This window comes from Hippocampus bargibanti, linkage group LG02 (assembly GCF_051943395.1).
Source record: "Hippocampus bargibanti isolate YZ-2025 linkage group LG02, ASM5194339v1, whole genome shotgun sequence".
In the NCBI taxonomy this organism is placed as follows: Eukaryota; Metazoa; Chordata; class Actinopteri; order Syngnathiformes; family Syngnathidae; genus Hippocampus; species Hippocampus bargibanti.
This window is the reverse complement of record NC_142735.1, coordinates 28,226,337-28,250,027: the sequence shown is the minus strand read 5'-3', so window position 1 is coordinate 28,250,027 and position 23,691 is coordinate 28,226,337. Positions and strand designations below refer to the sequence as shown.

General features: G+C 44.7%; 4 protein-coding genes across 11 annotated transcripts in view; 2 read left to right on the top strand and 2 right to left on the bottom strand.

Moving 5' to 3' along the window:
* The window catches only part of LOC148902301 (suppressor of hairless protein homolog), a 34,099-nt gene extending 31,417 nt beyond the window's left edge, over positions 1-2,682 (top strand). Inside the window, exons 11-12 of one of the 2 annotated variants that reach the window (XR_016114277.1) lie at positions 42-1,256; positions 1,500-2,682. Coding sequence is in view for 1 of the 2 variants with exons in the window: in XM_088990713.1 (XP_088846839.1) it covers positions 42-360 (319 nt within the window). In the remaining variant the exon portion in view is untranslated. Of the gene's footprint in view, positions 1-41 lie in introns of both variants that reach the window. The other variant, XM_088990713.1, reaches the window with a different exon arrangement.
* Positions 2,683-2,869: 187 nt separating this feature from the next.
* LOC148902300 (cholecystokinin receptor type A-like) lies at positions 2,870-6,887 on the bottom strand. Of its 2 annotated transcripts, none has more exons than XM_088990707.1 (5): positions 6,282-6,887; positions 5,395-5,649; positions 4,831-5,092; positions 4,632-4,759; positions 2,870-4,303 (listed from the first exon to the last, which is right to left on the bottom strand). In XM_088990707.1, exons 1-5 carry the CDS (start codon positions 6,412-6,414, stop codon positions 3,426-3,428), a joined length of 1,656 nt encoding a protein of 551 aa, XP_088846833.1. In that variant the 5' UTR covers positions 6,415-6,887; the 3' UTR covers positions 2,870-3,425. The 2 variants fall into 2 exon arrangements, with proteins under 2 accessions (XP_088846833.1, XP_088846832.1); XM_088990706.1 differs by having other exon boundaries at positions 5,395-5,646; positions 6,282-6,483.
* Positions 6,888-7,213: 326 nt separating this feature from the next.
* On the top strand, positions 7,214-19,807 carry tbc1d19 (TBC1 domain family, member 19). 4 transcript variants are annotated; one of them, XM_088990709.1, is made up of 22 exons: positions 7,214-7,437; positions 7,512-7,584; positions 8,058-8,103; positions 8,615-8,693; positions 8,764-8,838; positions 9,195-9,258; positions 9,904-9,950; positions 10,026-10,136; positions 10,212-10,284; positions 11,749-11,787; positions 11,855-11,967; positions 14,023-14,097; positions 14,161-14,223; positions 14,293-14,377; positions 14,459-14,503; positions 14,645-14,677; positions 14,750-14,859; positions 14,944-15,035; positions 16,537-16,652; positions 16,725-16,795; positions 17,231-17,327; positions 19,671-19,807. In XM_088990709.1, exons 1-21 carry the CDS (start codon positions 7,342-7,344, stop codon positions 17,297-17,299), a joined length of 1,575 nt encoding a protein of 524 aa, XP_088846835.1. In that variant the 5' UTR covers positions 7,214-7,341; the 3' UTR covers positions 17,300-17,327; positions 19,671-19,807. The 4 variants fall into 4 exon arrangements, with proteins under 4 accessions (XP_088846835.1, XP_088846836.1, XP_088846834.1 ...); XM_088990710.1 differs by lacking the exon at positions 19,671-19,807 and adding an exon at positions 17,591-17,632; XM_088990708.1 differs by lacking the exon at positions 19,671-19,807 and having other exon boundaries at positions 17,231-17,370.
* LOC148902298 (palmitoyltransferase ZDHHC3) lies at positions 18,000-23,452 on the bottom strand. Of its 3 annotated transcripts, none has more exons than XM_088990717.1 (9): positions 23,318-23,452; positions 22,728-22,816; positions 22,585-22,658; positions 22,398-22,510; positions 21,420-21,481; positions 21,174-21,291; positions 21,033-21,105; positions 20,742-20,951; positions 18,000-18,193 (listed from the first exon to the last, which is right to left on the bottom strand). In XM_088990717.1, exons 1-9 carry the CDS (start codon positions 23,440-23,442, stop codon positions 18,068-18,070), a joined length of 990 nt encoding a protein of 329 aa, XP_088846843.1. In that variant the 5' UTR covers positions 23,443-23,452; the 3' UTR covers positions 18,000-18,067. The 3 variants fall into 3 exon arrangements, with proteins under 3 accessions (XP_088846843.1, XP_088846841.1, XP_088846840.1); XM_088990715.1 differs by having other exon boundaries at positions 18,000-18,159; positions 20,786-20,951; XM_088990714.1 differs by lacking the exon at positions 18,000-18,193 and adding an exon at positions 19,985-20,157 and having other exon boundaries at positions 20,786-20,951.
* Positions 23,453-23,691: the final 239 nt, after the last annotated feature.

The window sequence follows — 23,691 nt, the reverse complement described above, 5'->3', positions numbered from 1 at the left end:
CCCTGACTTTTTTCCGGGTGCGGGGGTTTTATTATCTGCAGGTGTGCAGAGAGCATGCTATGCGTAGTGCCAGACATTTCTGCCTTCCGCGAGGGCTGGCGCTGGGTGCGGCAGCCCGTCCAGGTCCCTGTCACGCTGGTGAGGGAGGACGGCCTCATCTACTCCACCTCACTGACCTTCACCTACACGCCGGAACCCGGGCCACGGCCGCACTGCAACGCCGCCGGCGCCATCCTGCGCGCCAGCAACTCGGGCCTGCTGAGTAACAGCGGCGGACCGGAAGCGGGTGGCGGTGTCTACGGCCCCGCAACGGGCGTCACGTCCTCCTCGGGCGCCACTGCCGCTGCTGTGGTTTCTTAACGCTCGCTCCTCGAGTGAAGATCCCACGAGGTAGAGAACGCTTTGGAATAGTTCAACAAAACACACACACACCCAAAAGTTCTGCGTTTCAATTAAGGGTAAAAGGTGACATGAAAAAAAAAGAAGAAACGCTGGACGGAAATCCTGAAGGAGTGATGTCACAAAGTCGCCCGGTGACGGGACGGAGCGGAACGTCCTCCACCTCCCCTCGTTCACCGCCTGCTTTGGCTCCGGTCCTGGTGGTTCGGGAAAGTTGGTGTTCCCGTTCCCCCCCTTGTTCCCATTTTGCACTGCCCTCCAAATGCTACCCACTCCCAAGTACTCTCGTTGGGGACATAGGTTGTCGGAGGCGGCGCCAGGACGCAAAGGGACACGCAAATGTGACGTGGACGTAGTTTTAATGGACCAAGGAATTTGTATAAGCTTTAGCAAAGGTACACTTTTCCCCATACCTTTATTCAACATATTGTACACTTTTGTTACCAAATAGTTTGTATTCCTGCTATAATCTTGCCCCTCCCTAACTCCTGCCCTTATTTTGCCCTCTTTTGTTTGAGGAGGAGAATATAAAAGTGGATATGTGTGTGCGTGTCAGGGGAAACACCTCGGAGGGCCTATTTTTTAAATCTCATTGGTTTTTATGAAGTCTTTAAAAAGAAAAGCTTTAAGCAACGCCTCTGCCTTGCCTGCAATACGTGCGCCTGTGTCTCCTTTTTGGAATGTCACTCATCACTGGAGCATTTTTTTTTTGTTTCTTCCCACAGACGAAAAAAAAAGACCGAATTGTGAACCGATTCGGGGGAAAGAGGAGAGCCTTAGTACTGTGCAACAGAACTGTGCATGTATACAGTCCATATCATGTGCGGACGTGGATCACGTGGACGCACGTCTTCCAAGTGAGCGTGACAACAACAAAAAAGACACGTTTTTTCAATTCAATGTGGCCTTACTGATGAGTTCAGTGACAAAAAAAATGCTTCCGCTCGGCATCCTGTTGCAATTTCTCCGCCGGTACTGTCACACCAAGAGCCTTCTATATTTTTAAAAGCCCATCAAGTGGTTGCACTCACGGAGCATATCAAAAAGCAAGGCCTTCTCCGTGTCTTATTCAACCTTTTTCTTTTTTCTTTCCCTAACAGCAATATTGTACAGATCATGAGCACTACGAGTTCACCAGCCCAGTATATCACGCGACATGCCCGCGCCTCGTCGAAAAAGGAAAACAAAATCGAGTCAGGAGTCACTCCATTAATGTTCCAAAAGGAAGAGAAAGCAGGCCATACGTCTGTGTGACCTTTACAGTTCAACTGTAACCTTGAATGTGTGCTGAATCGAGCGCACCAGTAAGTAGGAAGAAAAATAAAATAAAAAAAGAGATGACCCCAAATTAAGTTATGCCACCGCCATCTGCCTGTTTTGTCATGAAATGTTGTATATTTTAATATTTTAAATTATTGGTACAAAGTTTCCCCCTTTTCATCATATGTCAGAAAAGTGCATTATCGCCTGTGCTGCCTGGGTGGGCCTGGGGGTTTAATTGCTTTTTATCCATAAAATGCTATGTGTATGGATTTTATTTTGGAGTATTGCGACACAAATACCCTTTAGCGCCCAGGTCCGGCCCCCCCTGTGCCCCTCCTATTCCTCCGTGATGTTTTCTTTTGGGCTTTGTTTACATGTTGACCCTCATCTTCCTCCTCGTCGCCTTGAGGACAAACGGCCTCCGGGTGTGAGACTTTCTTTGCATAAAGGGACTTCGCCGAGGGCTACAAAAAACGTGTTACATGCATTTTTATCATTACCCGCCCCTCTCCCTATTCTTCTGGAAGCAGCTGTGTGGTTTTTTTAACAGTTATAATGAGCGCCGAACAATGTATGTCAGCTCTGTAAAATGCCAAATGTCTGATCGTGTAGGTTTCTTTGTTTTTTTTATCCATGCACTGCACAGTGAGAGGCAGCTTTAAACATAACATTAAATAAAGGTAGCTCTCAGCCTTACTTAAGACTATTTTGGAGCGCTAACTTTTTTTCCCTTTCTCTCACTATTTACAACCCCTTATTTAATGTCACTGTCACTATTCTTTCGCTCACTCACTCTGTGTGTTCTTCTCAAACTGGTCATTGTGGTAGTATACTCAGTGCTCAAAGGGTAGAAAACCTGCACTGTTTTTAACATTTAGCAATAGCATCAAAGACAAGGGGATGCATTTTTTTGTTATGTTTTGGAATAGAATAGTTTTTGTACATATCGCAGCTCTGGTTCATGTTCAAATCTGTATGTCATTTTAAAAAAAACACAGGAAAATGGCATAAAATGAAAATTAAAAAAAGTGACATAAAGTCTACTTTTGTGTGTTTTCTTTGAATTGTCAACACAAGCATAATAAAAAAAATATTCCATCCTGAGAATGTCTCTTCAGGCTCCAGGAATTTTCTAGCGGTCTACATAAAATGATCTAAAAGGTAAAATCAAAAGAAAAAAAAAGGTCCACACATTATCAATAAATGTTCGTTAGCTGAGATGACCTCATTCTCACTGTTTGTTTACAGATTGAGTCTGTGGAAGTGTGCCGGTTAATACTTGGAATCAAAACTTTCCACGGAGCAGGTGTTCCGCATCCCACTCGCATCCGAGATAAGACCGACACCTGATCGTAAACACCCACAAATTTGTAAGTCCGTTTCATCCCCATTACACGTCCTGGTAAATCGCCCACATTTGCTTTTTGGGCTTCAGTTTGAAACAAGGCTATTTGTATCAGAATGTGTCTCTGTGTCCCTTCAAGGGCGTTTCGTCCTGTGACAATTGCTGTTGATCCCATGTGGCAGTAAACATGTACCCTGACGGACTACATGCTGGAGAATCGTGTCTTCTGTGGAGTTTTGAAAGGTACCGTACTTTGGAATGTCGCACAAAGTTTTTGGGGCAACTCGTACCACGTTGTCCACATTGGATGAAGGAACCATTTCCCCTCATAGTTGAGGATCCAAACACTTTGACAAATGAGGCTGCCCGTCATTGAGCTAGCCCCCGAGTTTTGACAACATGCCAACCGAAAACCACTTCAGACCAATTCCGGTGGCAGCAGCGAGCGAATGCTAGTGAAGCTGATGTACCTGGTGAGGCCGCCCAGAACACCTTGACCATTTTGCTCGGCGTTCGGGTCCGGCATCTGCACTGCATTCTGTTCGGGTTCCGGATCAATGTACAGCTCCACGAATGTTTCGCCGATCTGGTCGGTAGATGGGTCAGTATTCAGTTCAGGAAGTTGCTGGAGGGCGTCGTCAGGACGCTCTCCGAGGATCTGCTCGGGTATCGGTTGGGAGGCCTCCTGGACCATCTCCGTGACGAGAGGCCTTGCGGACGTCCCGCCGTGTCGCGCCAGTCTCCGCTGGTCTTTCATCTGACGCTTTTCCAACCGCTTTTGTTGCCGCTTTTGCTTCCGCCTCTCCTGGCGTTTGTGCAGGGCGCTCTCCTCGGGCCCCTCGTACCATTTCGCCTCGATAATTTGAGTCCAAATGTCTATGATGCGCGCTTTGAGCTGTAAGGATGAGAAGGTGGTCACCATGCCCTGACGGAAACGCTTGTTCATGAAGCAGTAGACAATGGGGTTGACGCAAGTCGACGTGTAGGACAGGAGGTGGATGAATGAAATGGGAGCGCCTGTCAGACGGGAGACCAACCGCGAGTCGAAAGCTTTCCACGCGTTGACCACAAAGATCGGGGTCCAGCACACAAAGAACAGGATGACAATGACCAGGAGCATGCGAACCACTCGCTTCTTGGCCAGCAGGTTGGCTGTGTTGCTTCGGAGGCCCACACGGCCCACCGCGGCGAAAGTGCCGGCGTTGCCAATACCATGCGGCCCAATTTTCTTTTTGAAATGAAGGTAGCAGCCGTCGCCGTCGCTTGCTCGAAGGCTGCTGAAGCTGGCCGGTCTGTCTGCAAAGGGATGACAATGGTAGAAAACGGCGATACCAGATGCAGCAAACAGTTGCACGTGGTTGTCAACGGCACGACCAGTTCTCTGCCTAAATGGGTTGCGACTAGCGTTCGGGTCTTCAGCAGTCACAGATAACGGTATCAGCTACCCAAATGGGTCACATACTAGGGGGTAAGGGTTCCCCGTTTGAAAGGATCAGACTAACATCAAGTAGTCCAACAGTTTGTTGCCCAAATGGCAGACTAGTTTCTGGTCTTAAACCAGTTTATTGACTTCCAGACAGCAGTGTTTGAGCGTGCCGCCTCAACGCGTCGCGGACCACTTTACCTCTGGCTGATGTCCTATTGGACAGCTCAAATCGGATCCCCTTGTAGAGTTCCACGGAGATGAGTCCATAAGCGGTCAGCATCACTGCGCCAGGTAGCAAGAATAGCAGCAGCAACAGGGACACGTACCTGTGAAAGACAAAAGCCTGAAATTGAGTTTGCGTCCACGCCGCTTGTCATCGGCCTTGTTTCGAGCGTACCAATATGTCAGGAGGTCTCCGTTACTCCACGTCATGCGGCACATGAAGCCGCCGGTGTTGTTCCGGCGACTGAATGGCATCAGGGTGCTAGAATAGGCGTAGGGCAGCATGAGTGACAACGACGTCAGCCATGTGGCACTGATGACCTTCAGGGCGTGCGATTTGGTTTGCCACGTCCTGGAGGTCAGCGGTCTGCAGATAGCGCTGTAGCGTTCCAGCGCGATGGCCACCAGGCTGTAGGTGGAAACACTCACAGAGACCCCTGGCAGAAAAAAAGAAATTTAGAATCCGGGGGTTCTGATGCTCAGCCGATAAACGGCGGGACAATTGTGCTTGGAGATGCGTAACCTATTTGCTGCCTAAATGGGTTGCGTATCATAGCATTTGAGACTTGGTCCCTTGCAGCACATTTAGGCGGCAAACTGGTACTGCTGCCATGCGCAACCCACGAAGGCCCGTAAGACCTTTCGCGCTGCACTTGGTAGTCTTGGCGTGCACCTCCGGGGCAATGCGCAAGGACGACGGCGTCCTCGGTGCGAGCGGTCTAAGCCAGCCACATCATACCCATGAAGTACATGACCATCTTGCACGTGATGTCGCTGAAGACGAACGTCCGCATGAGGTTGGGGATGAGCGTGAAGGGGATGCAAACCAGGGAGACCATCAGGTCGCTCACAGCCAAGGAGAGCAGGAACAGGTTGGTCACGGTGCGCATGCGCTGGTTCCGGGAAAGAACCGTGATGATGAGGCTGTTCCCCACCACGCTGATGAGAAAGATGACGCAATACAGGAAGACCCGGATGGCATCGTTGAAATCTACTGGAGTGAGAGAATGCAGGTTGTTCTCTATTCGCACCCTGTGACTGGCGACCAGTTCGAGTTGGAGTGAAGTTAACGTGGGTAGAGTTGTCCACATAAAATTTGGTCAAGACGGATGCCTGTCAAATGACAGGTGACCATATAATGTCCTGTTTGGATATTAACAAAACACTCAACGTCCATAAAATCTCAAATATTGGAACGATCGTTCTCATATTTTCTGACATTGAGGTGGACAAGAGTGGAGATTGGATTGGATTGGATATGCCTTTATTAGTCTCGCAGTGGAGGAATTTACATTTCACAGCAACAAAGTGATGAAAGGAATGAAAGTAGGAAAACAAAATACACGAGCTGCTGGAAAGGCAGCCACTCTTGCGGCGCCTTCTTGAAGTCAAAAGAACAAAAAAAGATGAATTAGATGGAGGGTTTCCGACAACAAACATGACAGGTTTTTTTTAAACTTGAAGCGTTTTAGACTAGTCACGAATGTGCAAAGGGACGCGAGTGAGCAGTTTTCTTGAGTGGGAGGGAGAGAGTAGCCGCGCGTAATGCGTAATTACGCACTGGTTGCTTCCGTTCCAAATGGAAAAAGCGACAATTAGAAGATGTAGAGTGAATAATGTACTAACCTTTCACCCCGCTGTCCGGTGCCGACACCCTCGAAAACTTAGCACAACCAGAGATGTTGGTGACGCCCCATTTGCACAAAAGCGCGCTCATTTCCGTCGAATTGAGCATTTCGTCCATAGTGAGGGCGTCCATGTTGCGCAGAAGAGGGGGAGAGTTTTCAAAACAAGAACAAAAAACGCCGCGATGCGTTGAATTTTTCCGGCCCTTCCCCACTGGCGTACTGGCTGGTGGGGTTTGCGCTCCGACCGCACTGGTCTCTTCTGGCTTCAACTGGCCGCCTCAGAGCTCTGTGCGTGTTACCATTCGGCTTTCTGACGTCATCACTTAGTAACAGTGGGGTATCACAGCTGGCGGGGGCACGGAGGGTAGGGGGCTCCGCGTCGTCATTCAGGGAGCGTGACATCACAGGTCAATGCAATCAACTTTTCAGAGTGGGACCAAAGTAGGTCATACTTTGTTTTTTAAGTATATTTTACATGTGTTTGTTACAGTTACATTGATTAAATTTAATATCAATCATTCCCGTCATTCTTGCATTTTGCAGTTGCTAAGGGCTGCTCCAATTTTTCTAGCATGGGGGGCTTTGTGTCAATCGCAAACTGTTTCGTGGGGTGTTTTCTGTGTTACACCCAAAATAGTTTCCAGTTCGTATCAGTATCGATTGAGTAAATAATTTGTTATCCATTTCAGCGCTGTCCCTTCAATGCCATTTTTTCCACTTCTTACTCTTGAGCTTTTTCATGGCGGTGGTTTATTTCGTCCAATCCAGACATTGCTTCTTTTAATCTTTATTTTTGTAATCTTCACTAACTTCTTCTATTTCACTTACTAACACTAGAACTGTTTCATTTAACAGAAGCCTTAGTCATAGTAGTCACTGTATATTATAAATACTGTGTTTGTTGCCTCTCAAATATTCATACATCTGGCAACCTCGCACTTCGCGCTGACATGTAGTTTGTTCCAGCGGTTCTGCCGTAGCAGTACCACAAATTTTCAATTCCGGGTTCGCGCCGTCTTTTTCGTTCTCCAAACGGGACGCGGCTTCTTCGAGGAAAAATGGACGAATGTGTCGAATTATCACGTACCATTGCTCAGCTCGTCCGTCGCCTGAAGGGGACACATTTACACGCTCAAATGGAACGAGAAGCTAGAGTGAGTATGCTTGCATAACGCCCTAAACCAAACACACGTCCGACAATCAGCGTTTGTTTTCAAACCGATTGCAGGAGTGTTTACATCTACCGGAGATTCAGCTGGACTCTCTAAAGGACGACGTGCGGCGTTTCCTCAGAATATCAGGTGCCCCAGACTAACAGGCCCGGTAAAAAAAACGTGGACATACTGACTGTCCTGCGTTATTATTACACGAAATATACTAAAAGATAAATAACCGGCATATTCTTTTACTATGTCCACCCATTATTCAAAATGTGGAACCACACGTAATTATGCGTTCCTGCACGTCACCAATTAGGTGGCACTGCCTCTTTTAAATTGTGCTCACGCCTTCTCTGGACTATCCCCTTTCCTAATGGGGAGGCTAATAATAATACATTTTATTTATAAGCGTCTTTTTTCATTCACAAGTTGAAATACTTTAATACACCGCGGTGCCATTTAATTTGTGTATGTTGAACCACCATTATTGACGATAGGACATTGTTTAATGCTGTTGCCGTCAGGCTTTGTGATTGAGACGGTTATGCGCAACCAATATCGTTATTTCTGAAATGCAACAGAATGTTTTGCACTTAATTTGTTGTTGTTGACAGGTTGGGAAAGAAAGCTCCAGAATGCAGTGCATCGAGAATTACACGTGTAAGTGAAAACCAAGCTAGTAACCTCGCTAGCAGTGTTTAGGTCCCAATAGAAAAAGAACAAGTTTTCCGTTGACGTTTTGTGGTTCGGAATCTTGCCGGGAGGCGTGGAGGGTGAGGGTGGAACGTGCGCTATGGTGGATTGTACAAATGTCTCCAAACGCTATTTTTAACATTTTCTTTTGTCTCAAGCCGTATAAAAGTGTGTTGTAGCTTTGCAAGGATGAAGTGACAGAGGCTGGAGACAAAACAAGTGGTTCTGAACATTTGTCCAGTTGAGAACACTCATCCCCCCCCCCCCCCCCACACACACACACACACACCTTATCCTCAGCACTCCATCACTCACAAACACCCCCCATGCTCTTATACGTAGTTGCTCTGTTGAGCTTCATTGGTTTTATTTAGCCCTGAGAACCCATCGACCATGACCACCCACCTGCTTGGAAAGAAAAGTGTGATGCCTGTCTTTTTTAAACTGTTAAAATAAACTCTTGCACGTTTGTTTTCAGCGGGCGGCTGGCCCCAAGCCTCCCGACAGTGCCCCCAGAGCACCTCAAAGAGCCTTTGGCATACATGCGCAAGGCCCAGGTCAGCGTCTCCCTGCACTATTACCGCTTTACTGCTGCTAATAATAACGATGTGTTTGCGTGTGTCACAGGCCAGCTGGGAGCGGCGCATCGTGAAAAGTCTGAACAGCATGAGTACAGAACTGGGACTGCCTCTGGCTCGAATGGTAAAAATATCCACAATTGGGCAGGGGAGGGTCAAGATGACAACTTGGCCAGCTACCTGAAGCTTAATATCATGGGGGCCCTACCCAAAATGTTTTGTTTTTTTAGGCCCACTGATTAATTGTACAATAATTTAATATCAAATCACATCTTGTTTTTTCAGAGTTTTTTTCTTCAAAAACGACGTACAAAAATGTATAAGCAATCATGATCTGACATTTATAGAACAACTATTTTTTGGGAGTTCAACTGAAAGGAATTGAATTGTAATGACATGATTGAAATGGTCTGATGACTGTCGGGCTTTCGCCGACCTGTGCTTTGCGCTTGTGTGACTTTGTCACGTTTTACCCCGCAGAGGCCTGCTACCGAGCAGCAGGAGTTAAGTAACAAATGGAGCGAGATGGGCACGGATGAACCAGGTATTTTAAAAACCGTCTCTTATCATGCTATGTTTTATCGCTTTTTTAAACGTTTTTGTAATATACACACACACACATATCGTAACTCTTCCATGAGCGTGCACTTGGGACTACTATCCAGCACCGCTTTGTATAATAACATTTCGGACTTGGAGATGTAAACACGGTAGATATAGAAGCTGTCCAGAACCCGTCGAGCCGCTTCCTTCAGCTCGGGTGCTGACGCCAGTCTTCCGAGGACGACGGGGCACTTGAATATGCCGGCCGGCTGCAATGTTGGACGCAAGGTCCCAATATTCTGCTGGTTAGCAGAAAAGTGCCATTTCAATGAGTTTCTTCCTCACCATTATGATCAAGAATTTTGCCTGAGAGTTTTTATTTATTATTTAATTTTTTAAATAAAGAAAAGCACTCAATAATAATGCGCTTAACCCACACAACCCACCTATTTAAAATTACATTTTCTGTAGAGCTTTATCTCTTGTTTCTATTTATAATTGTATTTTATTTATTATTGTATCTATGCTTGTCTGTGACTAAAGTGTCCTTGAGAGCTTTGAAAGGCGCTTGAAATTTATTATTATTATTATCATCATTATTATTATCATTTGGTACTCCACCAAATTCCATCTTGTATGCTTGCAGACTTGAGTCGCTTCAGGCCGGTGTACGCCCCCAAAGACTTCTTGGAGGTGAGCACAGGTTGCATCACGGCACAGCCGCCACTCCTTGAGTCCGGCGCACTTTATGACGTGACTTTCGTGCAGGTGGTGGTCGCCCTGCGCAGCCCCAACCTCAATAGTGGTGAGGATGCCGGATCCAGGAGCCACTGGGGCCTCGTACAAGTTCCCCTGGGTGTCAAGGACATCGCACAGCTGGTACGCTTGCTCCGTGTTCACACTTGTCTTCGGCATGTTTGATTTTCACGCTTTTCATGACTTGTTTTTTCTTAGCGAGAAGCTTACGCGGAGCTGAGCCTAGCCACCGGGCAGCTGGGGATAGACGATAAGGCGCACATCCATCCAGGCACCGACTTCCTGTTTTTTCCCCTTTCTATTTGACCTAAATTACCATATTTATAACAATAATACATTTCATTTATAAGCGCCTTTCAAAACTCTCAAGGTCACTTTACATTCACAGGATAAGTTTTTCTGTGGGTGAGCAGCGGCAGCCACTTGCGCCAGCGTTCACTCAACCCGAAATAACTCAAATAGATAGAAAGCTACCTAGCTAATAGATAGCTAGCTAGCTAAATAGATATGTTTCCTGACTCAAATAGCTTGTTATCTCGCTAACAGCTAGCCACCTAGCTATCTAGATAGCTAATAGACAGCTAGCTAGCCAGGAATCTTGACTATATACTATTTTGACGATAGATTAGTTTTTATTGGTAAACATAATTTTCATTGATTTTTTTTTTTTTTCATTATTTTACGGTGTATTAGGCGCACCCCCAATGAATGGTTTGTTTTCGATCTTTTTCCATATAAAAGAATAAGACAAAAGTTTACCAAATATAATATATAAATGGATCAAAGTTTTCCAAATCTAAGGCACACTCATTTTAAGGTGCAATAGTAGAGGCAGGCGTTACTCACTCCTACGGGGGGGAGGATGGAGTTGTGGCTGCTGACAGTCATTGCAAGAGTTGTTGTGGCTCAATATTACTTCACATATAAGGCCCACCTGTGGATAAGGCGCAGAGTCATCTTGAAGAAAATGAGGGCCATTAAGATTAAAAACCTGTTTTCGGGGGAGCAAACAACAAATATAAAATGAGTGACAATTTGAACACATAATTTTGCCCTTAGCTTCACGCCCAAAATTTGCATCAGGTGCACAAGTCAGTCAAATAAATGGCAAATAAGAGGGGACCCAAATAGAATCCTAGGGAACCCCCATATTTTAATACACTAGGACCGATTGCCGTGGTAATTTGGCGAGCAGCTCCAAGGTTATATGCGTGATTTCTTACATTGTAACTTTGGACTTGATTACACGTGATTATCTTATTGTGAAACGACAATATGAATATACATGTCATGAAAATAAAATGTGATCTTTATTCCCCCCCCAAAAACAACCGCAAAAATGTATTTGAGGGAGGTTGGAACAGAGTAGTGAGATTAAATTTATCTCAACGGGAAATTTTACTTGGTCATTTAAATTACATGACGTATTGCCGCCACGGCCCAAAAAAAACAAAGTTGGTTGTCACCTTCTATCAGGATCAATTTCACGCTGTATCACAAGAACTGGCATGTTTGAACTTGGTGAATGCTATAAAGTGACAATTTAGAATTTCCACATTCGGCTAAACAGTCAAAATAGATTCCTTTTTCACATCTAATAAATCGGTTACTTTGGTGCTTAGGAGCTACATTGAAATGAAATGAGGAGCTTCATGTCGTATTTGGCTGCCATTTTATGGCACCGCTATCTATTTTCAGCTAAATACTAACGAGCGCTTTCTCCCCCTCCCCGCAGACGTCTTTGAAAACGACTACGTTGACATCGGAAAAAAAGGTAAAGGAAGAGCTCGTCGGGTCTGCCGTCCCGCTTTTCGCCGTCTCATCCTCTCGTGTCGCCACAGTGCTCGCCGAGCAGGACGGCGCGGCGGCGCAACAGTACAGCCGGCGGGGCTGCCCAACGGGACTGCGGGCCGATCTCTGGGCTCTCATCCTTAATTCCGTCAACCAGACGCAGGTTGGAAACCCGCCACCGCCGTCTGTTTATCTTCAAGCAGCTGCGCTGATTCTCAAAACGCTTCTATTTTTATCCCTTTTTTGGGCCATCTGGTCCCATAAACGCAGCATTGAACCCGCCGCCTTCATTTGGTACACGGCGATCCTCCAGCTGTGTGCCGTTTGGAAGTTTACACGTGTCCGATCCATGGGGACGCTGTCAATCAAAGCGCGATAAACCCAAACAGAACATGAAGCCTCCCACACGGCAAAATAATTCTACAAAAGGCAGGCCGTCAAACCGCCGGCGGGAGAGTCTGGAACTCGTCGATCTCCCATCCTATTTATCGAAATAGATGACATTCCTGTCTCGCGTTCCCCCTACAAAACTTCCACTGAGCCAACTTCCGCTGTCGCTATTTGTCACGCCGCACGTCCAAGCGGACACATTTCAGAGTGGTGAGGGGGGGGGGGGGGGACTTGTCGGAAACGCCATCCATCTCATCTGGGGGGGGGGGTTTGCAACATTCAGATAACATCGTCCGAAAAAAGACTCGTTTCTCTCCCCATAGTCCAGGGGTCGGGAACCTTTTTGACTAAGAGAGCCATAAAAGTAAAATGTTTAGAAATGTTTTTCAGCGAGAGCCACACGCACGCGCACATACAAACGCTCGCGTGCGCGCGCGGACACTTTTCAACAAAATATCAGAATGCATTATTTAAAATAACTTTGTGATAGTACTCACCGTTAACATGGATGGTTTTCCGTTCCTCGTGTTTGGTAAAAATCCAGGAAAACGATCGGAATGAAATTCAATTTGCCGGTCCAGAGGCGAAGTTACTGCTAGCTAGCCTGCACACGGCTCATAAGCTTCCACACTTGCTATCTACAATCTACTACGTTAACATGGGGCTTGTTAAAATGTCACTGACATTCGACTGTTTCATCGATGGTATTGTTTCATTGCAAATTAGAATCAGAACATTTTCTCTCCTCTAATGCTCCGGTGCATTCAGGCTGAAGTGCACAAGTTGGGCTCATTTAAAGGGGCGTTTACCTGTTTCAACATGACGGCCACTATCATCCAATCAACATGGCGCTTTCTGCCATTCTAGGTCAGTGTCCTCCAATCAAAATGGTGCTTTCCGCCAACTGCAGCCCCAACGGGAAATGAACGACGAAAAAAAGGACAATATGTATTATAATATGTAATATTTATCGGCGAGCCATATGCAATCATCAAAAGAGCCATATATGGCTCGCGAGCCATAGGTTCCCGACCCCTGCCATAGTCGGATCACCGCAGGCCCCGCCCACTGATTTAGTGTGAAATACAACAAACAGTGCTACAGAAAATTCAATATTACAATAAACAATTTCAGAATAATTGTAATTAATATTTTGCTGTCGTCGTTTAGGCTAAAATACAATCAAAGCAAAGGAGCCATGAGTTCATTTGAAAGAATTAGACTGGTTGATTTGCTAAATCTTCTAAAATCGTGAAAGGCTTTTTTCTCCGCGGGGCCTGATTATAAACAGCCAATGAGGCAATAAGAGATATTGAGAGCTGATATTTATTTCTGGTAAAAGGAAACAGACATTTTTTTTTGAGACTTTTGAGCATCCATTTGTTCAACAGCATTTCAAATTACTAATTTGTTTCGTTGTTTTTTTCCATCTTTGATAATAGGCATTTTTGTTTTAAAATTCAAACAGAAACAGCTCAGCAACACGTCGCGGAAAGTGAAATGAATACTCCTGCAAATAAGTTTAGTTTTCCCAGAGTACATCAACATTTTCCAAGTTTCAGTTTTACACATTTTTATAAGTAAAAAGTGTCATCATAATCTCTCATCATTTTAAATTTATCTCTTTTTGTCTGTCAGAATTTTAAAAAAATAATTCAAGATGCCAAATATCATTTCGCGGCCTACTTTTAACCTTTTGCTACGCTGACTTAACCAAATTCTACCAAAAAAGTGTCAGCATGTGACAAAAAAGGCCAACAAATCTTCCATACGATACATCAGTCACCATTTTCGTTAATGGAGCCACGTTTTTTTCCCTCCTTTTTAGGATGTTCTGCATTTTGAGCAACTGAAGGCGGGAGTCCTTCAACATGACCTGCTGGTGGACAACCTCATCTACAAGGTAAGCAAACCTGCTCGCGAGCCCAGCCAGCGGATTGACATGATGTCCCTCCTCCTCCCACAGGATGTAAAGCTGACCGCCAGTAACGACGACTACTACTTTGTCTTTGAAGACTTCCTCTACCAGGTATTTTCATCTCAACTTCTTCCTCCTCCTCCTCGCAGGCGTCGATTTCAACCCCAAATTCCTCTTCAGGTCTTGCTGTGTTTCTCACGGGACGCTGCCATCTTGGAACACTTCAAGTACAACAGCGCCACGCCGCCCAAGGCGTACATCCAAGGTGAGCAAAAATGAGTCAAACGCACGTCGTGAAGCAAGCGCCATCCCATGCAATCGCGTCCTTGCTGTCTGGCCCGCATAGGCAAAGAAGGGAATGAGGGCTACGCCGTGTTCTATCCCCCCAATGGTGAGCGGCCATTTTGAATTTCCAAATGCCTTACTCAAGGTCAATTTTATTTTCTAATAATCTTATTTACTCACATGTTTGATGGAATTTTATGGGAGCCATTTTGGCAACTGTTGTACGTATCCCCTGGTTTTACAACAGGGGTCATCCCGTTCCACGGCTTCTCAATGTACGGTGAGTCAAACGTCCGTCTCTCCCTTTGAAGAGACGCAGAAGCTCCGTCAACGACGCTGACACATCTTCCAGTGGCGCCGCTGTGCTTCCTGTATAACGAACCGTCCAAGCTGTACAGCGTCTTCAGGGAGATGTACACTCGCTACTTTTTCCAACTGCACTCTGTGTCCTCGGCGTGCTCGGTAAGGACGCACCGAAGGGGGCGTCGTGGACGCCATGCCCGATGCGTCGCGCTCGCTCTGCCGTGACGTCTGTCCGTCCCGCAGGGTATCGTTTCTCTGTGTCTCCTTTTTGAGCGGCTCCTGCAAACGCACCTGCCGCAACTCTTCTACCACCTTCGACAAATCGGAGCGCAGCCGTAAGTTGTTCATCCATCACTTAAAGGACAACCGACACCATTTTTTTGTTTCCTAACGGACATCAGAAAAACGTTTTATAGCATCTAAAATACCCAAAACACGCAGGCTGATATTTTTAGTCAACTGAAAAACACCAATAAAACTGACTTAAAGTGTCCCAAAACTACTTCAAAATGACCTCGGAAATGGCGAGTTTCAGGAGGTACCGCCCCCTTGTTCGTGACGTCACGCCAGGACGTCTTGCCTTGCTCTCGAATCAAAACAATAGCTTCAGATTCGGAGAAGATGCTCTCTTGTTACTCATCTAGTTATGAATAGGATTCAAATAGTTCTGAAGAGGAAAGCATAAATCGATTTTGAAGCAAAGTAGCTCCCCGAAAATGCACAAGATGGCGCCCAAGCTCTGTTGGAAATGGGCTGATTTGTCTGCTGGGAATTTGTGTCAACTAGTATCTAATAAAGGCATATCCAATCCAATCAAATAGTAGTCTTGGTGCAACACACAACGATTCACCATCGTGTTATTTATGTGTTTTCATTCTAATTTTGCCATCAACACGGATCAACACGATGTTTTCAGACCAAACAAAATGCATTGTGTGTCGCTTTCTCGGTCAGGGGCGTTCCTGATGTGACGTGACGTCAGGAATCCTCACCAACTCAAAAACAAGACTTCCTGAATATTCAGTGCGAGTCTTAAAACGTAAAATATAGCTATATGCGGTAGAATCTTTGTAAAATACGCTCAGTACAAGTCATTTAAAGTGATTTTTCCAAATTATGGACACAACTTGTCCGGAGGCGTCGGTTGTCCTTTAAGGTCAGATAAGATAATAAGTTAGCAAATTGTGAAGTATAAAATAAATATCAACACTTGTGTTCACTTTTGTGTATTTTTTTTTGTCAATATTTTTTTTGCCACGACTGGCATTTTTTTTATGGTTTATTTGAAAATATTTAATGCTTTATTTTGATGAAATCATGATGCACACATTTTTTGATGTGATTTACTGTAGTTTCATTGAAAAGTGAAAAAGATTTGGAACTTTTTTAACAATTAAAAAAACATCTGCCAAACAACATATTTATTTAATCACTTTAATCGTTTTGAAGTGTTCTATTTTACATGTTTTACTATAAACTATTTTTTTCTTTTGTTGATTTTTTTTAAATTAGGCATTTTAAAGTCACGTTGCTTTGATCAAACTTTGCACAAATGTTTTAAGAACATCATGCTATTTTATTTGCAATATTAATTCCAATCACTCAGTTAAACAAAACGTTTACAGTCGTACTTTAAATTAGCACTTAATTTGTTAACGTTATAATAAGTAAATATAAACGAATTTAACGCCATGAGAGCAAATGTTTAAATTCAACTCGTGCTTCAAGCTGCTGTGTTGTACTCTGATCTTCTGCTCCCACCTTGTGGTTGATTGTCTCATTACAAAATCATGACATTGCATTCCGCCATTTTTTAATGTTTTTGTTTGTCACCAGGTTACGCATTGCCTTTAAATGGCTGGTCCGAGCCTTTTCGGGTTATCTTTGCACCGACCAGCTACTTTTCCTTTGGGACCGAATCCTGGGGTACGACTCCCTCGAGCCGGTGGCAGGTAACGTTCGTAAAGTTCGTCTGGGGCCCCGCTTTCTTTATGCTAGTTATCATATGAATGAACGTCTTGCAGTCCTGGCAGCCGCCATCTTCGCCTTCCGGGCCGACAACTTGATGGAAGTGACGTCGCTGGCATCGGCTGAGGTACGCGCCACATATTCTGACATCAAAAATATGTTTAAAAATAATATATTTTGTTAACGTTATAATAAGTTAATAAACGAATTTAACGCCATGAGAGCAAATGTTTAAATTCTTGGTGTTCCACTAGGGTTACGACTAAATCAATTTGATTCTCATTTGATTTTCATGGTGCTCCAATAAACAGCAACAGGGTAATGGCGGGAGTTTTGGCTAGCTGTGTTAGCTGCTTTGTAAGGTCACTAAATTTCAGAACTGAATAACAATTCATTATGGCTGAAAAAACAAGGAAGCTTCATTTTAATTTAAACTAATATTTCTACTGTTTTTTTTTTGTGGTGCACGTGGCCATTTGAACTAGTGTTTCTGAATCATTTTTGCCTCTGCTGCTGTAATTGTGCTTCCAATTCTCCCATTTGCTCATCTGGTCCACTGCAGGCTGTCCTTGCAGATCTTTCAACCCTCAAAGTCATGCCACTCATCCAGATCTTCCTGTTTGCCGTCTAAGCCGAGCATCCAACGCGCGAGGAAGCAGGTCAATCCTTTGTGATGACATCACCAAAATTGTTGGCTTTGTATCTTCTTGTCGCGATTCTCAAGAAGTGAGATTTCATGGACCTACAATTTCAATGTTCAGTTGCCACATGAAATTTATTTGCATTCACCTTTCAAGTGCAATCTGTTTGCATGTCACATATTACAACTGTTTACATTCATCGAAGTAGAATGCATTTAACTTATTAAGCAATCGCTGTTTATTTAAGCGCACTTCATCATTTTCTTTTTTTGTTTTTACAGCTTTGTGGCCAAAAGTCAATAAATAAATAACACAAGTCATACACGCACACTCAATTCAATGATGTCAATATATTCAACATTCCACAAATAATAACTTAACTTAAAAAATGTACACATCATAAATGCACTCAAGATGGAAAGTCGCATGCCATGTAACGGTCATTTTTAAAATGTAGAAAATGTCCAATTACAAATATGGAAAATGCCTTATCAGTATAAAAACAAGGCCACCACGATCCTTTCCAAAGGTAAGAACTGAAGAATTAAACAGATAAAAAAAGAAAAGGTTTACACAACCTTGCGTGCAACACAGTTCAAGAAAAACCAACAAATAAATACTGCCCCCAAACACAAAAGACAAAGAATCTGGGCAGGCGTTTTTTTTTTCAGTGCGAGATGGCGTCAGTACGACGGCTCAGTAAACGGACGTTGCAAAGAAACCGGTGAATCGGGAGCGGCTAACCAGAACTCTCAAGGTCAGACGTCGTAGTTGGGCAGGGCCGAGTAGGCGATGCCTCCAACCGACGGGGCGCCAGAGTACAGTGGGAGGAGCCAGCACAACACGGAACCTGATTGGAGGAGAGGGACAGCGCAAATTAACAACTACCCCCACTAATCGGCCATGAGAAATGAGGGTCAAATAGTCTCTGGATTTAGGACTGTTTAACTGCCAGATGATGTGCAAAAATGTCCACTCCTGTGCCAGAGTTTTTGTCATTTTCACTCAAATTGCAGGACCCACAGAATATTGACGTTTAGGATTACATAAACATTCAATTCAGCGTGAGAAACCTCAGACTCTCATCAGAAAAAGTAATTCCTAAATTATATTGGTCTGGAGTTATCTGCGCTTGAAATGGGGGCGGCTATACAAAATACAATAGAAATTGATTTATATACCGCTTAAAGGACAACCTTTACACTATGGACAAGTTGTGTCCATAATTTGTAAAATGGCTTCAAATGACTTCTACTGAGCGTATTTTAATAAGATTCCACCGCATATAGCTATATTTTACGTTTTAAGACTAGCTCTGAATATTCAGGAAGTCTTGTTTTCGAGTTGGTGACGAGTCGTCACGTCACGTAGGAACGCCCCTGAGCGAGAAAGGACATACCTTGCATCACCTCAATGCATTTGGCTGTACTTTGTTTGGTCTGAAAACTTTGTGTTGATGGCGAAATTAGAAGGAAAACACATGAATAATGCCATGGTGAATCATTGTGTGTTGCACCAAGACAACTATTAGATATCTGCTGACAAAAATTCCAAGGTGAAAAATAAACCAATTTCCAACAGAGCTCTGGCGCCATCTTCTGCATTTTCTGTGACTCTACGCATCAGTCTTGATTCCTCAAAATGACCCGGAAGACCTTCTTTAATCGATTGCAAACATTTATACTTGAGATTATCATACATGAAGAGCATTGTCATCAAATGGTAAGTATAGTTTTTGCATTTGTGAATGTTGCTGTGCTGATGACCTTTTTGTGTTTGGGAGCCTTTTACTGAGTGAGTTGCTTGTTCTGTAGCCACAAAGGGACATAAGTCTTCTTGTGCCGGTCCCAAGCCCGGATAAATAGAGGGTTGTGTCAGGTAGCAAACCTCTGAAGATGGAGGACACTGATTCGCTGTGGCGACCCCTTGAAGGGAAAAGCCGAATGGAGAAGATACCTTCCTCTTCAGAACTATTTGAATCATATTCATAAGTGGATAAGTAAGAAGAAAGCATCTTCTCCAAATCTGAAGCCATTGTTTTGATTCGCCAGCAAGGCAAGACGTCTTGGTGTGATGTCATGAACTGGGGGCGGGACTTTCTGAAAACGCCCAATTCGCAGCTCATTGTTTTGCAGAGTTTGGATTGGATTTGCCTTAATTAGTCTCGCAGTGGAGAAATTTACATTTCACAGCAGCAAAGTTATGAAAGAAATGAAAGTAGAAAAGCAAAACACAGGAGCTGCTGGAAAGGCAGCCACTCTCGCGGCGCCGTCTTGAAGTCAAAAGAACAAAAAAAAACCTAAATAACAAATAACATGACAACACAAACATTCATTCTTAAGCACTTTCTGTACCCTCCAGATGAAAGAGGAGAGGATCAAAGCGTCTCTTCACCAGTGGATCAGGGACATCATGGTGGAATGTGCACGTTGACTACAAGCTAAATGTTGAAAGCAAACACGCAGCTGTAGCATCCATTGACGAAAAGAGATTGTCTCCCATCTCCTGTCCCACGTAAATCCGCTTCGATAACAAGCCGTGACAGTTCCACATACTCATCGGCGCTCTGCACTGACGCTCCTTTCTTCTTATCGCAGGCTCCTCAAGCCATGCATCCATCCAACCGCAGACTGTCCAACAGCACCAACCTTCCACTGAACAAAGCGGGGCTGTGAAGATGCTGCCCATTACAGGCGCAAAAAAGCACAATGGCCCCTTTGGTGTCCAGCGATGGCAGTCGAATGGCACCGACATTCCTCCCATTCAAAAACAGTACTGGCATATTTATGCTGCCAAAAAGGCAACCGCTCAGCACAGTCTCCTCTGATGAATGTCGTGGTCAAAAATGCTGAAAAACAATCCGTATCCGTTCCACATGACGCACAACAACACAAAGTGACAAAAGAAAACACAAAAACAAAAAAAAAGCAAGGCTCATGAGAGCACTTGCTGACGGCTGCCTACTCGGGCGCCATCTTGGACTCCTTTTTAGTTTGGAAACCAAGTCATTTTTATTGGTGTTTTGCATTTGACTAAAAATATCAGCGTGCGTGTTTTGGGTACTTTAGATGCTATAAAACGTTTTTCTGGTGTCATTTAAAAAACAAAAAAGTGACGTTGGTTGTCCTTTAAACACCAGCTGAAGCTGTAACAGCGCTAACATGGACAACATGCAAATACTGCCCCCTTGTGGAAGGGACAAACAGTACCAGAGTTCTGACCAGCGCTTTATCTGCAACCCCGCAAAAAAACAAACCCCAAACAAATTCGGGAATGGTGCTCCACGTCACACTTTTCAATACCCGATTTTGGAATTTGGAAATGGCAGCAAATGAGTTAAGAAGAGCACTCCCGACGACCCCCCAAAAAACATCGGAAGACTCAGAAAAAGTAATCGCAACACTGAGTGGAGAATGAATTTTTTTGAATCGCAACTAGATTCTCGTTTTCCAATTTGATCGCTAACGTTATCTCACCTCGTCCGAAAACCTCCCGCAGCAGCGCCATTTTGGGCTTTCGCGTGACGTGGTGAGGCGTCAGCGGCAAGGGCGATGACGATAACGACGAGCCTCGTTCCTTCATCAGCAGCAGCCTGTTCCTCATTTGCTCGATGGGCGTCTCATCGGCGATGATGGATGCCAACTAGCGGTGGGGGGGGGGCAAAAAAAAGTTTTAGACCCCAATCAAATCGATTCGCCATCCTATCTCCGACAGCTCAGGTACCTGATCGTAAAAGATGACCAGGACGAAGATCCCGAAGAGCACCGACTCCACTAGCAGGATGATGTAATGCGCGCTGGAGAGCACAAACACATCAGGAACGCAGCCGCCGCCAGTTAGTTTGCCACTTGAAACGGACCGTACACGATCAAATGCTTGCCGGGCGCGTCCTCAGCCTCGCTGGCGCCGCCGTCCCTCTCGCTACGGATGCGCCACACCCAGGCCGACACCACCAGCAGTGTGGCGTACACGCTAGCCACGCCTGCAGATACAATGAGTCACACCATTTGCAGCCCCACCGGCTCCAGTGACCTTTGTGTTTGTCTGTGTGTGTGTGTGTGTGTGTGTGTGTGTGTGTGTGTGTGTGTGTGTGTGCGCGCGCGCGCTCACCTGTATAGAAGAGGAACTGGATGAAATACTTCTGGTTCAGTTCTCCCACGCAGTTATTGATCCTTTTGAAAGAAGAAAACTCACTGCATAATTCTTTTAGAATAAAACTACAGTCTAAGAAAGACGAATGAACAGTGAGCTAAAACAAAATGATTGGATTGAATCATTGGATTTGTTCACTTTCTCCACATTATGACCGCTCACGACAATAAATTCACAAAATTCGGCCAAAAAAGTGAGGCGGAAATTTAAATCAAGAAAGGAAGGTTGTGAAGATAAATTTTGGGGGTGAGGAGGGATCGAAAATGCTTTTACCAAATGAAAACTAACCAAAAGTGCCTCTTTGGCTACTAAAATTAACAACAATGACAGTTTCCTTCATTTTTGGCTTAATATAAGAGCTTTTTTGGGCAAATATTTTGTGTTTGAAAAAAAACAACTCTACTGAAATTCTAAATTGGGGTCAAAGCCATAAAATTCAAAGATTTAGTAAAACAGTATCAATTTGAATGTATGTATGACATATCAATTTAAATATAGGTTGACCATGATTTGAAAATCTTCAACCTGTTTTCTTGTGATTTGTCCTCCCACCTTCCTTGAAATTGAGTTGGTAATTCAAAATTAAGAAAAGTATTTTCTAAGTAATAAAATTAACTTCATTGAGCATAATCACCCCAAAAAAATCTCACTGGCTCAATGTGTCAAATTGCCACGATACAGTGCCACCTACTGTCAACGAGGAGTTATGTAATGTCAATTGCTTTTGTTTTGTTTTTCCGTACAGTATCTGAAACCAGTGCTGACACTGATACCCGCTATCCGTAACCACTCGTCTTAATTACATTGCTCTAAAAAGGTCATTAAAATCAAACGAATTTAATGACCAAAGTCATCAAAATAACTACAACGAAAACCCCGAAATGTATGACCCTGATGCCTAATCACATTACAACTAAAACAACAAAAACAACAAACCACGGGCAGTGATGGTCCATGCGGCGGATGCATCTTTGGCATACGCGGCAGTGATGCGCCCGGGGAGGTCTGTAAGTTTCACAGCGGCTGCACACTGTCCAGCCCTCGCAGCCCTGCACGGTCGCACCACATGTGCGTCAGAACGGACGAAAAGTCAAGATGGCATCAATCAAAAGCTGACAGGTACCCTGTCGCTCATCCGTGAAGACTGCGAGCGGAGGTCGGAGAAGTCGAGCGCCGTGTCCGGTAGCGGCACCACACCTGTGAACGGATAGGAGGCATGCTGAGTGGGTTGGTGTGCTCGTTGCATAGCGTTGTGAGCTCACCGACCTGGGTCCGAGAAGACCGCCTTGGAGTGGCAAGCAAGTTGGAGCAGCAGGATGACGTTGAAAGCGGAGCCGTGCAGGCTGCACCAAATACTATCGGAAAGTCACCACATTCAAACAAAATAATACTTTACTTAAATACAGAGAACTGAAAATTCTGAGTACAGTATCTTTTTCTTTTTCTTTCGGCTTTCCCCTTCAGGGGTCGCCACAGCGAATCGGTCCTGCATCTTCAGAGGTTTGATTCGCATGTTTGTTTTTGGACGAGCTTTTACGTCGGATCCGGCACGATAAGACACTGGCTCGTGTCCCCTTGTGGCTACAGAACAAGCAACTCTATGAACTTAATAAAGATGAAAATGCTCAATCAAGGGCTCCCAAACACAAAATGATAATCGGCACAGCAGCATTCAAATAAAGGAAAACTATACTCACCAATTGATGACAATGCTCTGATCTTACCGTGAAATGGGCATCTATTCAAAATTACGAGTATAATAATCATAACTACACGCGCAAATCATCGTGACGGTTTCCCTTGACGTCACCGACGCCTCCGCCCCGAACCGAGCCCAAACTGAGTCCACCACCCACCTGCCCGAATACACGGGAATGAGGACGTACTGCACCACCACGTAGTCCGCGTAGAAGACGCTAAAGTACGTCAAAATCAGACAGACTACGCCGCATGGGTCCCGCCGGCAGCGGAGCGACGCCATCTTCGGAAAGCCCCGCCCCTGTGTGGTTGCATTCATTGTGACGTCATGCACGGTAATTAGACGCTGTCTTCGAGAAAGCTCGGTCCGCTTCAGCGTGACGTCAGTCAACGAATCTCGAATAGGATTAAAAAAACTGAGTTCTAAAAATCGATTCAATCAATGCTTAAGAGTTTCCGTCCACATTTCAAAAATATGCATGTCAGGTTAATGGCGCATTTATGCGTCTCTAATTGGGACTGACACCGATTG